The sequence below is a fragment of the Talpa occidentalis genome, unplaced genomic scaffold (genome assembly GCF_014898055.3).
Source record: "Talpa occidentalis isolate TD23 unplaced genomic scaffold, MPIMG_talOcc4v2.1 talOcc4.9, whole genome shotgun sequence".
Taxonomy (NCBI): Eukaryota; Metazoa; Chordata; class Mammalia; order Eulipotyphla; family Talpidae; genus Talpa; species Talpa occidentalis.
Window position 1 is genome coordinate 14,628,048 of NW_023605305.1, and position 15,539 is coordinate 14,643,586.

At 48.3% G+C, this 15,539-nt stretch overlaps 1 protein-coding gene and 1 pseudogene across 1 annotated transcript; both read right to left on the minus strand.

Annotated features, from left to right (window-relative positions):
- Window positions 1-5,178, minus strand: STMN1 (stathmin 1). The gene is made up of 5 exons (XM_037499296.2): window positions 5,070-5,178; window positions 3,486-3,558; window positions 2,831-3,003; window positions 860-1,051; window positions 1-514 (listed from the first exon to the last, which is right to left on the minus strand). Exons 2-5 carry the CDS (start codon window positions 3,496-3,498, stop codon window positions 443-445), a joined length of 450 nt encoding a protein of 149 aa, XP_037355193.1. The 5' UTR covers window positions 3,499-3,558; window positions 5,070-5,178; the 3' UTR covers window positions 1-442.
- A 3,088-nt stretch (window positions 5,179-8,266) lies between these two features.
- On the minus strand, window positions 8,267-8,840 carry LOC119236094 (60S ribosomal protein L10-like; annotated as a pseudogene).
- Between the last annotated feature and the right edge of the window lie 6,699 nt (window positions 8,841-15,539).

Sequence of the window (15,539 nt, forward strand, 5' to 3'; positions counted from 1 at the left end):
AACAGCACTGTGCAGTTTTATTAACCATTCAAGTACAGTAGCATCTGGTAAGATTGGGACAGAATTGGGATTTAAAAGTGAACAGATATTCAGCATCTAACAGTTTGAAAGAAGCCACTACATACTCTTCACAAACATGTTTTCACAGAGCCAATACAGTACTAGCCATTAACCCAGTGCACCAAGTGCACTGAAGTAGAAAAGATGCAACAAGAAAAATAGCTACATTAGAAAGACCTCAACACTTTAGAAAAAGAGTAAAACACTTTTAGTTTCTCCCCTTTAGCCCCTAAAACAACATCATACAGTCTGGATCTACCTATACAGTCCTACATCAGCTTCTAGAGTATTTGTCAGGAGGGCAAAAATAAAATGACACTGGCCAGTACAGTCTTTGGATATTTAGGAAGGGGAGGGGGAGAAAGTCAGTTCTCAGAACAAATTAGTCAGCTTCAGTCTCATCAGCAGGATCTTTGGATTCTTTGTTCTTCCGCACTTCCTCAACATGCTTGTCCTATAAAGAAATAGTATATATCATCAGTCAAATAAAAAAGTCTGCCAAGTTGCGGTCCCAAAAGAGGCCTGACGTAGCCTCAGGTCATGTACCAGAGCCATGGAAATCACATAATCATCTTTCTGGTCCATTCACAGAACCTAAAGATGGAGTCTCCCACTACTCTTCTAAAGAAAATGCAATTATGCTGGAAATCATTGAATATTGTTTAAAATGAGATACCTCTCATTTAGCATGTTAAGCCCCCAAATTGCCTTCTAGTCAAGGCAATTCGTTTAAGCCACTTCACTGGTGCATCAAACTTCAAGCTCGTAGCCTATCTTAGAGTAAGGCTGAGACACCAACCTTCTCTCGCAAACGCTCCAGTTTGGCAGCCATTTGTGCCTCTCGGTTCTCTTTGTTGGCTTCCATTTTGTGGGTCAGTTTCTCTTCCGCCATTTTACTGAAGTTGTTGTTCTCTTCTATTGCTTTCTGGAGCACTTCTTTCTCGTGCTCTCGTTTCTCAGCAAGCTGCTTTAAGACCTCAGCTTCATGGGACTGGAAAAAAGTTGAACAGGCTAGGCTCTCTGAATGTATTTAGCATTGTTAAAATACCAACAGAAATTCTTAATTGGGGAGATTGAAAAGAGGCAGAAAAATCAGATCTCTGTATACTGAAGTCAGGACCTGAATTATCTCTATCATAAAATAATATGAAAAAGCATAACTTTTCTAGTGTTTGTATTAAATTTGGTAAACTGTCCAGGTCTGTTCAAAGACTACTGCCCAATTATTCCTTAAGGAAATCTTTGTAAGATTTATTGCATAGTGGTGTCTCGATGACTTGTGTGATACGCACTTAGGAATGGAACTTCATTGTAAGGAATTTTGGTTATTTAACATCAAAGGCTTTCTTTCCAAAGAAAATATGTCCATCATTTAAAATGTAATTATATTGACATAAAAGAAATGCATAAATGACACAACATTTAAGACTAAGTCTCCAGATTTAAGCCAGAAGGATTTGTTTCAAGGAAAAAGCCTATTAGCTCTTCCGCATTAACTTCCATATACCACCAGAGCTGTTACCAGTGTACCGCCCTCCACACTCACAATAGCTTGTTACCAAACAGATTTAGATGTTTTTGGTAGAACTGACTTGCAGGAAAGATGTAGGGCATCTGCCACTGGTTCTGTTAACTCTCTTCTGCAATATGCCAGTCATGATAAGTGTCTCACTGTGTTAATCCAGTTACTACATAAAGCACAGGCAAGTCCATAAGGCTGAGATTGACTCCTAAAAATTTTTTCTGTCCAGCCTTTGCTTGCTTCCCTTCCATAATATCAAATCAACTCCGTCAACTCCATGAATTCAAAATATACAGAAGAGCAAATTACAACGCAGCGGTGCAAACACTGCCACTCTTTGGGGACAATACACAGCATCAACAAGGATACATAGCACTAAGTGGGGCAGCAGCTTTAAAAAATAGGGGCCTATGACATGAGGTAAAATGTACTAGACTTCAAGCTGCACGGGCTGTGCTGGTCACCAGCAGGTTACTACTTCACCTTCTTGTCCTTTTAATTCTAAAATTAGAATCAGGGTTGTTGGAAAAGGGAACTAAACGGGAATTTATATAAAGTTCTTAACGAGTAATGAAAGAAAGGAAATATATGAAAATGTAATAGTAGTTAATTCTGGGAGGTAAGATAATGAATATTTTTAATTTCCTACTTCTAAACTTCTGTGGTTCCCAATTTTTCTGTAATCAGCATATTAATATTTGTTCTTTTTTCTGATTAGTTCTCTTTAAGGATTACTTTTCATAACAGAATTGCTTACATAAAAGCTACAATACCACTATGCCAGTAGAGCAATTAAAAATATTTTAATTATAGCTCTCAAAACAAACAAAATCCTAAAACAAAACAAAACAAAATCACCCACCAACAAATCTAATTTTCAAAAACAAAGCATGATGCATGAACTTGGTTTCAGACAGACCTGGGCTTGAATCCTGGCTCCAACACCTATTGGCTATATGACTTTGGGAAAACTCCTTCACTTTTCCCGAGACCATTTTCTAATCTCCGTATCTCAGTAATACCTACCCTTCTTTAGGCCGCCCTATGAAAGGAGCAAAATAAACGAGTTGTCATGTAATAGAAGCTCAGTAAATGATGGCTGGTATTTTCTTCCAGCAACTGGCATGTATAATTTTCACACAGCTTGAACAATGGTCTAGATACAATTCTGTTTTCCTCTTGTAATAGAAATAAAACGGATTTGCCACATTAATAAAAATCCTGTTTTGTATGAATTGTGATGTTTACCTTGCGTCTTTCTTCTGCAGCTTCTAATTTCTTCTGAATTTCCTCCAGGGAAAGATCCTTCTTCTTTGGAGGGGAAAGGGGGAATTCTGGGACAGACTCTTTTGATCGAGGGCTGAGAATCAGCTCAAAAGCCTGGCCTGAGGCACGCTTCTCCAGTTCTTTCACCTGGATATCTGGAGTTGATCATATTTATAATGGATTCAGAAAAAAGGGGTTTTTCTAGTCTAAGAAATTGTTCTTTAATTTTCTAAAAACCAAGTTAATATACTGAATAAAGGCTGCTGGAAGAAGTTGTAGTTGTTGCAGGCAAGAATTACTATCTAAATGCTACCTCCCAGAAAAACAAAGCTCAACATGTTTGGAATAATAAATACCATTCTGAGGTATCAGTATTTGACAATTCCTTTCATGAACAAAAGAAAGACTTGTGCAAAACTCCAGATTTTTGCTTTAGACCAAGCTATATTTTCTAGTAAGAAAACAATTAATTATGAGTGCATTCAACGGATAATCATTTTTACTTCATTCTTCTATTCATAAATAAGAGTTTTGGCTGACAAAAACACAAAATGTCAAAATGAAGGTTTAGGACCTAAGACACCTCCTCAAATTGTAATCCTATTATAATTCCAGCTTTTCCAAATAGATTACCTACCAGAAGAAGCCATGGCGAAGAGAAGACAAGAGACGGGCAGTGTACTCTAGACAATCCACTGGCAAGGAAAACCCTGAAAACGATTTTCAAAAGCATGCAATCAATTTCTTTGCATTTCTACATGCCACCCATACAAAGGGACCTCCAATCACATTCACATAAATCACTGTCAGAAAAATCACTACCGAGGAATTAAAAAAGACGTCACACACTCGGAAAGGAAAATCAAAACCTATTAAAATACTGAAATATTGGGGAATTCCTATTGAAAAGAACTTTGGTTGCACTAAATCATGGTCACTGGGATTGGCCCTTCAAAAAACAACTCTTGGGATTTCTTTAATGAGCCCAGGTTAAGTCACAAGATTTTCCTTCCCCCCAATAGTAGACCGGAGCCATCTTAACACTGCTTACAACTCATTGTGCAAATGAAACACCCACCCCTGCTTTGTCTGCGTCTGCCTGGGTGGAAAACAGACCGCCCAGCCCGCCCCGGCCCGCCACGCCCGGCCCCCATTGTTCTGGGGGCGCTCCCCGCAGCGGCGGGCAGAAGCGCTTCATGCACCTCTAGGTTTTAGACCCTCTATGTGTGGCCTATGTCATGAAAAATCATACATCCCTTTTTGGTCTCTGTAGGGTCATGCGTCTTCCACTACAAAAGACGGGGGACTACAGGCTCCCAACAGCTGGAAATGACCATCTGCACGGGGAGCTCAGGGTCGCAGCCCCGAGCGCCCCGGACGCGCCTCCGCACCCGGGATGGGCGTGGCCCGGGCAGACGACAGGCCCCCCCCCCGGCCAATCAGAGCACGCCCTGCGCTCCGGCCCCTGGCCCCGCCCCTTCCTCCCCGCGCCTTTTCGAATCTGCCCGAGCGCTCCACACCCCGGAGCCCGCGCGCGTGGGAAGGGGAGGGCTGGGCGGGGCTAACGGTCCTATCCGGGTAACTCCGCCCTTCGCGGGCTCGCCCCGCGCGGGCCCCCCCCAACTCCCGCCAAAAACACCTCGCTGGCGCCCCCATCCCCGCCGCGGCTCGGAGGGTGGGGCGGGTCCCCGCGAGGGGACGTGAGGGAGCCCGGCCTCGGGCTCGCCCCCTCCGCCCGTCGCCCCCACCCGGCCTGCCGCCCCCCAAGCCGTCGGCGCAGCCCCCCGCGAGGGCAGGAGCGCGCTGGTGGGATGCCGGCCCCTCGGGGCGGCGGCGCTGGTGAGGCGGGGGCCCGGCCGCGGCCGCGGGGCGCCGACCCGCCCCTTCAGACAATGGAGACCCCGGCCGGCCGCGCCCGCGAGGGAGGGAGGCGGGCGGGCGGGGGCCCACGCCCCCTATTGTCTCCAGGAGGCACCCCGGGGTTAGCGTCCAGGCCGGCCCCGCTGGCCGCGCCCCCTCCCCGCGGCGGCCGCGCCCCCAGGGAGCGGGGACAAAGCCAGGCTCCGCCCGAGCCTCACACAAAGCGAGCGACCCCCGCCCGCCGCCGCTCGGGGGCCCGCGGCCCCGCCCGCCGCCCCGCAGCAGGGGGCCCGCCGCGCCCGCCCCTGCGCCGGCCGCGTCCTCCCGCGGAGCCCGTCCGCCGCGCCGGGCCCGCACCCACCTGCTCGGTCCGAGCCGCCTGGCCGCACTCTGAGCACCAACAGACCCGGGCGCGCACAAAAGCGCCAAACAGCGGCACGTGACCGCCCCGCGGCGCCCCGCATTGGCTGAGAGCGGCGGCACGTGCCGCCCCTACCCCCCACCGTCGAAGGGGGCCCCGCCCCTGGGGACCCCGGAGCACCTCGGGAAGTGTAGTTCAGCCCGCGGAGTCCGAGGACAATGCCAGGGGTGGGGGAACACTTGGGGGTCTCCCCGGGTGTCAGCCGGACGGGGGGCGACTGTCTGACCGTGGCGGAGGGCCTGACCAGCTCCCGCATGTCTAGCGAAAGTGGGGGGCTGGGACGGGTCCCTCCCTCCCCTCCCTACCTCTCAGTTGGAGTCCGCCCGGACTCCACCTCTGTTGAGCCACGCGCCCCGCATCACCCCCAGGGCAGCACTCGGACAGCGCAGTGCCTCCTTGGCCACTCGTGCTTCACCCAAGACACCCAAGCCCTAGGGACAAGACAACGCCCCTGTAAGTTCCCCTGCACCGGGGCCCTCCCTGCCTGTCACCCACCTGTCACTTGAACTGTGACATCACACCCTAACCCACCCAACGCTAACAGGTCACAGGCGTGCCCCCTTCCTCGCTGGGTGCATTCTCAGGGCCAACGTGTGTCTCCGGAGACCTGTCCTAGTGATGGAGGAGACCGGTGGTCCTAGTGGTGACCAGAGATCCACCGGGAATAAGCATGTGGTTCTGAAATTTGAGCTCCCTTGGTCTCCCAAAGTCACATAACTTAAATGCAGAGGCCATCTGTTCTGCCAAGGCTTCGCCTGAGTTTGGGGAAGGAAGGCGCAGTGGCGTTCTAGACTACACAGACTGCAGTGAAGTGTTGCTTTTGTTCTTGGAGCACGTGCTCCCCAGGGGGGCTGGCCTTTTTTTAGGAATCAAAACAAAAGGAGTCACAAGGTCAAGGTCTCTCTGATCTGAATAGATTGGAAGCACAGCAGCAGCACAAAGGAAAGTGGGTCTGACCCTAGCTGTCTTAGAATAACTGGCCTCCTTTCCCCCAAAAAAGACCAAAGGAAAAATAAAATGAGCATGATTCCAGAACCCGTCTCCCATCTCCCCTTCCCCAGGCCATGTCCTCAAGTGGTGATTTCACCAAAACACCTGCTTTGGGATCCGGACTAGGCAGAAGGACACCTTCATTTTATTAATCAATAGACTCAGCCCCAAGCCAAGAAACAAATATGGCCAACTCTGCTGAAACAATAGTCCTAATTTAAAAAGACTTCTGTGCCCAGCTAGTCACTAGGGAGGTGCTAGAGACAAAATAATATTAGGTGCCTGGGACAATGAAAACTGGATCATACAGCAGCAAACCACAAAAAGCAAACAATTAGCAATGCGTTGTTCCCTGAAATATGCTTGTTGTGGCATTTTCTCCAACAATCACCCTTGTGTGGGGTCGGCTTCTCCCCAGCCCCCAATCCAAGTGGTTTCCTCTTAGCATGTGAGCAGATCCAAGAATAATTCAGATTCTGAGCCCTGAAAGGCTTCTCCCTCTCAGACCAAACTTAGCCACAAAACAGCCAGGTGTTTCCATCTGTCACTTTTCTAAGGGAAATCTCTGAAATCGTTAGAAAGGCTGGACTGGGTGGGGGTGGGAGGGCGATAAGACTTAACTGAAAAGTGACAAATTGGCAGGCAACACAAATGAGCAAGAACCCGAGGCCAAAGGGGTCTATTATCCCCTGAACCAGCCTTTATCTTGAAGTCTTTGTATTTGATCTGGAGGTTTGAAGAGGAAGGTCCCACCCATTTGATACTTTTTTTTAAATACAAAAAATTGCCACACAGAAATCTCACATTTCTGACAATTAATGTTGTGACAGGGAAAAAAATAAATCCTTCAAAACACTGATTATTTTAAAGCACTTACACTGCTTCCCCCCACCTTTTCTTTCTCCCTACAGCAGATGTCTATTTCCATGGAAACCACAGCTAAGGAAGGAAGATGTTAGAACTCATGGAGATTTTTAATCTTTTTTAACGATGCCACTTGGCTTCTGGGTTCATTGTTAGATGCCTGGTCGCCCCCATTCTCTGCGACAAGGGTTGCCTGAGATCCTCACTGCTGCTTGGGGATCGGGGGGCTGGGAAGGAGTGCTGGAATAAGGTCACCCTAGAATGATCCCTTGAATAAAAACATGCTTGTGCAGTAGTAAGATCCCTGTTGTTTAGGGTGGGGCTGCCTTTCTAAGAGCAAGACTGCAGCTATTTATCATCAATTCATGGATGCTCCTCACAAGCCTGGGAATAGGAAGCGTTTGCAACTGTAAGGAGAGAAACAGCCGTGACTTCATTGGGAGGGGGCAGAAGCTCCTTTCCAGGAAGCTTCGTAAAACTAACTTCAAAATCTACTCCCTACAGAAGCGCCAGCAAGGAGTTAATGTTCACATCTTGGAAGTGTCTATCTTTGCCCATGAGAATTATTTTTGCTTCTGCTCAGATGGCTCGGTCGTATCGCCGTGGAGCTGGCTGTGACTATGGATTAGCACAAAGTGAGGTCGAGATATGGCAGTCATCCAGCTTATTTGATCTATGTAGACAGCTAAAGAAGAACACTTCAGGCTTCAAAGTCCAGAAGGGATGTCTGCACCCATCAAACGGGCCAGGCTGTTGTCAGATCGCCCCTGTTCCCAGAGATCACCGGCAGCCTTTGTTCATTGTTGGTTCGGGGCTGCAGGGGTTTTCTCCCACGTAGGCGCTGAGTTCCACTGCTGCTCACAGGGCTTGTCCTTGGCAAGAGGGTGTCGTGGGAGAGGTTTTCTCCTTGTCTCGGCTGCTCTGTTCCCTTTATCCCCTAATCTTTGGGCATGGTGCTCAGACACTCCCTTCCCTATTCAAAACCTGTGAATCTGTCTCCCTCACCATAGACTATTAAGTCCAGGAGGACGGGGGCTGTGTCTTTGTCTTGGTACTTCTGAGGCCCAGGATGTGGGACCTGGATGCTGGCAGCTGACTTCCTTTTCTGTGATATTGGCCGCCTACACCACATAGAGGTAGTCAGGATTAAATAGGGTAATACACATGCAGGTGCTTAACACAATGCCTGGCACTTATCAACTGTCATTGCTAGAAAACATTTTTGTCTTGCTTTCTATGAGTAGGTAATGGGGTTTGTTGGTGGGCAGCTCTGAGCCTTTCTTTCATGAGTACCATTTGTGCAGGGGGCCAAGATTAGGGCTGTATTTGACCCCATAGCCATCTGGGATGAGCCACTTTTCAGTCACCATGTCATCAAATTTATCTGCATTAAACTTGGTAAAATCCCATTTTGTGGAGATGTGGATCTTCTCGTGGCCAGAGAACTTGAATTTGACTCTGTTTAAGGCCTCCATCACGTGTTCCTTGCTCTGCAGCTTGGCAGGATGGACATGATGACTTGGCCAATGTGGACACTGGCTACAGAGCGTGGGGGCTTTCCATAGGCAACTGGAATACCAATCCGGCGCCTGCCAACTCCAACTCAGGACAACTTCTTGTTGATGTGGGTGACTTGGAAGGGGTGGAGCCATACACAGATAGGAAGCCCGTCCTTGCCACAGCTCTGCACCATGTACTCGTTCGCACAAATACAGCAGCCTCCAGGATTACGGAGGCGAGCTTCTGGTAGTCATATGACATTATATGGTCATCACAGAGTTAAAATTCACCCACTTTCCCCTTCTGCCCCAGGTCAAGAGTATAGCTCTTGGCATTGCTGAGTGGGGCAGGGGCATGGCAACACCAGGGTGTTCAGTGGCATGCAAAAGGGAAAGAATACTAGAGACATGTCTTGATTACTACTGGTTATAGAATGAATGAATAAACAAATTATAGACGTTCACCCTTTGGTGGAATTCACAGTCACTGTGTTAACTCTTCCCATTGGGTATTTTTAAAATTCAATTAACAATCTATCCTCATCTGCCAAATTCACTACCCACCTCTCCCCCACCATAACCAGTTATTAGTTTTCTAGAGTTTTTTAATGTAAGCAGATTTGTACATATGGATTCTTATTGGCCCCTTTTAACATAAATCTACTGTTCAAGGCCAATACAAGTCTATGTACCGGTTTTGCACTTAGCACTTCTTCAGTTCAGCAGGCACGTCAGGGATCCTTTCTCTGGTCCTGCATCAAGCATTTCCTTGATCTGGGATCCACTGTATGGATCTTCCATAATCTAGTTAACCAGTGCCCAGCCCATGGCTCCTAAGTTTATCCCCAATATTTGGTCTTTCAAACAATGTTCTAATGACTCTAACTCATCCCTGTGAGTGACTTCATTTGTAAGATAGATTGCTAGAGTAGTACTGTAAGGCCATGGCAAACTCACATGTGATTTGGGTAGTGCCGAGTTGCCTTCCAGAGGAGTTCAACACTCACTACGTGGTGCTTTAATTCATTCTATCACTTCATTCAAAGTGGTTTGAAAGGCTTTGTCCCTAGAAAGTTCAGGCATGAGGGAAAAGGAGGGGGAGGACTAGAAATCCCAAGAAAGATGTGACTGTCAATTCTGTCTATATTAATAACTCCTATAAAGCCTTGACAAGCAGCAGCTGATCTCAGAACAGCCTGGATGCTGCCACTGTGGCATTTGTCTCAGTCAGTCTTGCAGCAGAAGTGTCTGCAGGTGTCTCTTTGAGATTGGGATCTTTTAAAGGCAGAGTCTTTTCCTACGCTGTATCCCACCGCCCTCTTCATAATGCCCGACACAGTGCCTGGGTACAGTCAGAAGCACGGGAGGGTGAGAGGATTCACCAGAGCCAGAGTGGGGAACAGATCAGGCAGACCGATGAAATACACGGCTGAGGGGAGCAGCTGGCGCAGCAGGAGAGGTCTGCGCGCCATGTGGGACCTTTGCCAGTGATCGAACCGGCGCTGTAGAGGCTGCGGGCAGCTTCGTAGCCCCACGCTCAACCACTGCACCACCAGGGGAGGCCCTCTTCTAATTATTCTTTTTGTGGGAATAACTTCCATTTGTCTCCTGGGCTCCAAGCTCTCTTCTGAACTCTTAACATTTCCAACTGTCTAAAGAACTTGACCCACATTGAACCAACATCTTCCCATTAACCACATCTGGGTTTCTCCATTCAGCTGGTGACTTTGCTAGTCACTTAGTTGCCTTCCAGTTTAAAATTTCAGGCAGGGCCTCCCCAGTGGCGCAGCAGTTGAGCGCTTGCCTGCAAAGCTGCCCGTAGCCTCTGCAGCGCTGGTTCAATCCCCTGCAGCGGGCAAGGGTCCCACATGGCACGACAGACCTCTCCTGCTGCACCCACTGCTCCCCTCAGCAGTGTATTTCGTCAGTCTGCCTGTTCTGTTCCCCGCTCTGTCTCTGGTGAATCCTCTCACCCTCCCGCGCATCTGACTGTACGCAGTGCTTGTATAAATAAATAAATCTTTAAAAAAAAAAAAAAAACTTCAGGCAGACTCAACTCTACCCTCCTTCTCACTCAAACCTTCAATGATAGAAATGCAACATTTTTTAGTAGAATGTATCTTTAAAATGATAATAGTTAAAAGAATAAAGCTGGAGGGCCTTCCTGGTAGAGCAAGGGGTTAAGATGCAACCTATGAGGCTATCCACAGCAACTGCAGCATGAGTTCGATCCCCAGCCAGGGAGCTACCCACATGGTGCAGCAGACCTCTCCTGGCTTGCCCGCTGCTACTCAGCAGTGTATTTCAGTCAATCTGCCTGTTCTGTTCCCCACTCTGTCTCTGGTGAATCCTCTCACCGCCCCCCACCCCACCTCTGGCCTGTACCCAGCTCCTGTATGCATAAATAAATCTTTTTTTAAAAAAAGAATAAAGCTGGAGGACTCACACACCTTACTATAGAGATGTAGAGATCAAAACAGCATGGTATTGGTATCAAGACATATATAAAGGCTAATGGATTAGAATAGAGAGCCCAGAAATAAATTCTTGCATATATGTTCAAAAGATTTCTGACAAGGGATCCAAAACCCTTCAACAAATGGTTGGGCAAACTGAATATCCACTGGCAAAAATATGAAGTAAAATGAGGGATTAATATCCATAATATATAAAGAACTCCTAAAACTCAATAACAAAAACAACTCAATTTGAAAATGGGCAAAGGACTTATATAGATACTTCTCCAAAAAAAAAAATATATATATATATACAAATGACCAATAAGAAGATGAAAAGGGGCCTTCCTGGTGGTGCAAGGGGTTAGGCACAGCACTATGAAGCTGTCTGCGGCCTCTGCAGCACAAGTTAAATCCCTGGTGGGTCAGAAAGCTACCCACATGGCGCAGCAGACCGCTCCTGTCTTGCCCACTGCTCCCCTCAGCAGTGTATTTCAGTCAGTCTGCCTGTTGTGTTCCCCGCTCTGTCTCTAGTAAATCCTCACAGCCCACCTGCACCCCCACCCCGCCCCACACCTCTGGTCTATACCCCAGTTCTTGTATACATAAAAAAAAAAAGAATATGAGGTCACCTTTGTGGTTACAAAATGGGTGGGTGCAGTGTGGAACTGAATGAAGGTCGTCAGAAGGTCACTTCCTGACAAGATGAATGAGCACCAAGGATGTGCTATGCAATGTGGTCACAGCAGGTAACGCTGCTGGTGGTTCATCTCAAAATCATTAAAAGAGTTGATCCTCAGAGTTATCATCACAGGGGAAAGAATTTCTTTTCTTTTTTAAATCTCTCTAAGATGATGGCCATTCATGAGACTTACTGTGGTAACCACTCCATGACACACGTGGGTCAGAACATAGTGCCTGATGTCCTGAGCTCACATGGGGTGGCGTGTCGATTACATCTCAGTAAAAGTAGGGGTGAAGCATTATCCCTGGGACAGTTAAAAACCTATGTATTTCACTTGTTTTTAAACTTTAAATCTTGAAGTCATGTTAGATTTCCAGAGAACTGTAAAGGCAGCCCGGAGTTCCCACCTCCAGTCAGCTACCTGTCACAGCAACATCTTGCACAGTCATGATGCATTTATCCAAACTCAGACACGAACATTGATACAAGACAGTTAACTAAATAGCCGGCCTTAACTGGATGCCCTATTTTGCCACTGGGGTTCCTTTGTGTTCCGGGATCCACTGCAGGACTCAATGTGACCTGTCTCCTTAGCCAGTGACATTTCTTTAATGTGGAGGCTGGGAGTGATTGGTTTCTAATGTTTCTTCCAACTTTCCACATCATCAAAATGTGAGCAAGGAAGATGGGGTGGGGGTGGTGAGGGCACGGCCCGCATCCTCTGCTGGGCCTCTGGGGCTTCAAACAGGCAAAGCACTGGGTGGACTGTTCCTCCCATCTGGGGCTAGGGGCACTTCTCTTTCTTCTGAGATCTAGTCTTTTTCTTGAATGTGTGCTTGAGGGCAGAAAAGCAGGGGGGACTTACTAGTTTCTTTTCATTCATTTCTGAGCGATTTCATAGCCCACTTTGCTGGAGCCTGGCACGGGACCCCATTCCCAGCTACTCACTAAACTCCTAAGCAGTTGGCATTCATCAGCAATCTTAGTAATTCAGTGAGAACAGAGGTGACAGCTGTCACAGGAAGTTGAAGCCAAGGCTGCTGAAATCACAGCCATCCCGAGGAGGGTGAAAGTATACACCGAGGAGAAGTTGAGCCTAGAAGGTGGGGTGGCTGGGGTGTCAGGTGGAGAAGGGTGGAATGCTGTGCAAGACAAAACACACGAGGGGATGAAAAGTAGACATGTTGCTGGAACATGGGGTTGGTTTATGGACCTTTGAGGACTTATGGCTAAGCCCTCGCATCAATTAGCAGGCAGCAGCCCTGCAGGGCTCTCCAGCACCCACCACTTACTGGATTATCACAGCAGCCTCCTAATTGGTCTCCGGTCCTCCCCTTCCCTCAGATCCATTCCCCACATATGCACCTGCCAACTCCAATCACTGCAGGGCGAGGCGCCCAGCTCAGTGGGGTCAGTGGGTGCTTCACTTTCCTGGGGCTGCCTTGACAACACACCACGCACTGTGGCTTAAACAACAGATATGCTTGGTCTGGGCCGGAAGTCTGGAACCCAGGTGACAGCAGGGCTGGTCCCTCCTGAGGGCAGCGAGGGAGAATCTGACATGCTGCTCTGCTGGTTCCTGGTGCCCTCAGCCAGCCCTGGCATGTAGATGGCATTTCACATCATCATCCCACTATGTGTCTGTCTCTGTGTCCAAAGATGCCCTTTTTACAAGGACACTCGTCATACTGGATTAAAGCCCAGCCTGATGACCTCATCTTGATCATCTACAAAGACCCAATTTACAAGTAAGTTCACATCCAGGGTACAAGCAAGGTCACATCAACCATACAGAGGGGTAGAACTTCACATCTTCTCTTTTTTTGAGCAGGGAGAGACACAATTTAATCCATCAGAGGGGGCTTCCTCTTGGCTTTGGCTGATGTCTATCTTGGAACAATGTGTGGCTATAGAAGCCAGAATTTAGGATTTCTTATGAGATCACCTGATTTTTTGATATTGGCATCTAATTAAATATAAGAAAAGGTTTTCTAAGACCATGACTGCCAACAGTAAGCCAACCTTGGCTCCAATGTCACCACACGCTCTTTCTAAAAATCTGAGCTCTTTCTTCTACCATACCCACCACCTGTGGGGTAAAAGGCCAAGTCCTCAGCATGGCATGTGAGCCCCTCCACAATCCAACTCTTCCCCATCTCTCCAGGATCCATCTCCACCATCCCTGCCACATCCCCAACCAGTGTACGGTCACCTCAATAGATGTCCTTTTCCGAACACCCCTGGCTTTCCTACACCTCCGTGACTGTGCACTCTCCCACTGCCTGTATGCCCTCTCCCCTCCAGATTGGGAAACTCTTGGCCATCTTTTGAGCATCTCTCATTACCCGCCACTTTGAGAATTCTTCCCTGACTATCCCTCTGCCCCCAACCCCTCACAGTTAACCTCTCCCTTCATTAAGTCTCCACGGCACCTACATCTCTAGCAGAGCACTCCACTGTTCACTTGCTGTCATTTGGTTATATGTCTGCTTTCTGTCTGGACCATGTGTTTGAATTGTAGGGGTTGTTGATCTGGGGCACCTAACACAGACCTGTCACACAGGACCCACGCAATGCATGTTAATTAAGTGAATACTCTTTGTACCCAAGTAAGTATCAGGAGGAACCCAAAGAAGTATCACGTGAGTCCTTAAGCTCAAAGTGCTTACGGTTCTGCTGCGATCACAAGATACACACCTAAGAGCAGGTGAGCCACAGGGGTGGGGGTGAGGACGACAGGCAGGAGCTAGGGGGTCTGTGGTGCTCAGTGCATGCTCAGAAAGATCCAGTCTGGGTGGCCTGATGAGAGCACTGCTTTTGCATGAAGAAACGTCAAGCTCTGGCAAATCTTCCCTGGAGTAGGGACGCTGCACCACAGGCCTGCAGAGATGAGGCAGATGAGCGTGGCTCAGGACAGGCAGAGAAAGCGGCACGAGGAGCAGAGAACAGGAATACAAGGGTGATAAAGATGGAGAGAGAGGAGGGACGCAAGCATGTAAGGAGCCTGTCCTTGTCACAAAGCCCTCTCCTGCCTCAGTTTCCCCTTTGCCCATCAGCATACATACCTGCCGCACCCCATTCCACCTTAAAACCTTTGCAGGACTCCTTCCAGAATCCCCTAGTTCTCTGCTCTCCAACATAGCAACACTCAGAAAAGTTGTCTTTCTTGCCGTTCCCAGCTCCTCTCTTTTCTCTTTGCCCCCTCTTCATGCAAACATGTGCCCCACACCCACAGATCACCCATGGCGGCTACGCTATCTCCAACGGCCAAGCCCACATCTTATCAGCCTTGTCCCAACTGACCCTGAACCACTTTATCCTCCTGGTCTTGGGGTCCCCCTCTCTGCTCTTCCTTGTCCCTCACCTCTGCTCCCTTCAGTCTCTATCCTTTGCTCTCCCTCTTCATTCCTTTCATCTCCAAGGATGGCAGGACTCAGTCCTGACCTCTTCTCTGTACCCAATCACTCCCCTGGTTGCTCCACCAGGCCTCTGGCTTTAAGTATCATCATGATGCTTGTTGCGTTGGGCAACACCACACTGACAAACACACAGGAGTCGTGGAACAGGCTACATAATGCAGGATGCTGCTTGAGAGCAAGATTCTGGCCATTTTTATTGCTAGAATAATCATAGAGCATCAGCTACGTGTGTTAGGAGGACAAGGATCAAAGGATGGTGAAACTCAGGAATGTCATCTAGGGCTTGGGGGACATGAGTCTGCTGACCATGTTATCAGCTTGATGACGAAGTGTTGTTGTTGAAACGAGACCCCAGACCCCCGGCCATGGTCCTAATCTTACCCTTGTCATCCATTGGTCCTCGGTCCCCTGGGGAACGCCCGGTCATACCTCATGACGTATGAGTAGGGAGTAAGTTTATGCATCTGTCCTCAGCCCCCCGGGCGTTCCTGGTCATA

What these genes read in the sequence shown, in the direction of transcription:
- STMN1 (XM_037499296.2), bottom strand. An exon ending in CTGCAGAAGAAAGACGCAAG is followed by an intron (nt 1,052 to 2,830) that starts GTAAACATCACA and finishes ACTTTTTTCCAG; the next exon opens with TCCCATGAAGCTGAGGTCTT. An exon ending in TGGAGCGTTTGCGAGAGAAG is followed by an intron (nt 515 to 859) that starts GTTGGTGTCTCA and finishes ATTTCTTTATAG; the next exon opens with GACAAGCATGTTGAGGAAGT.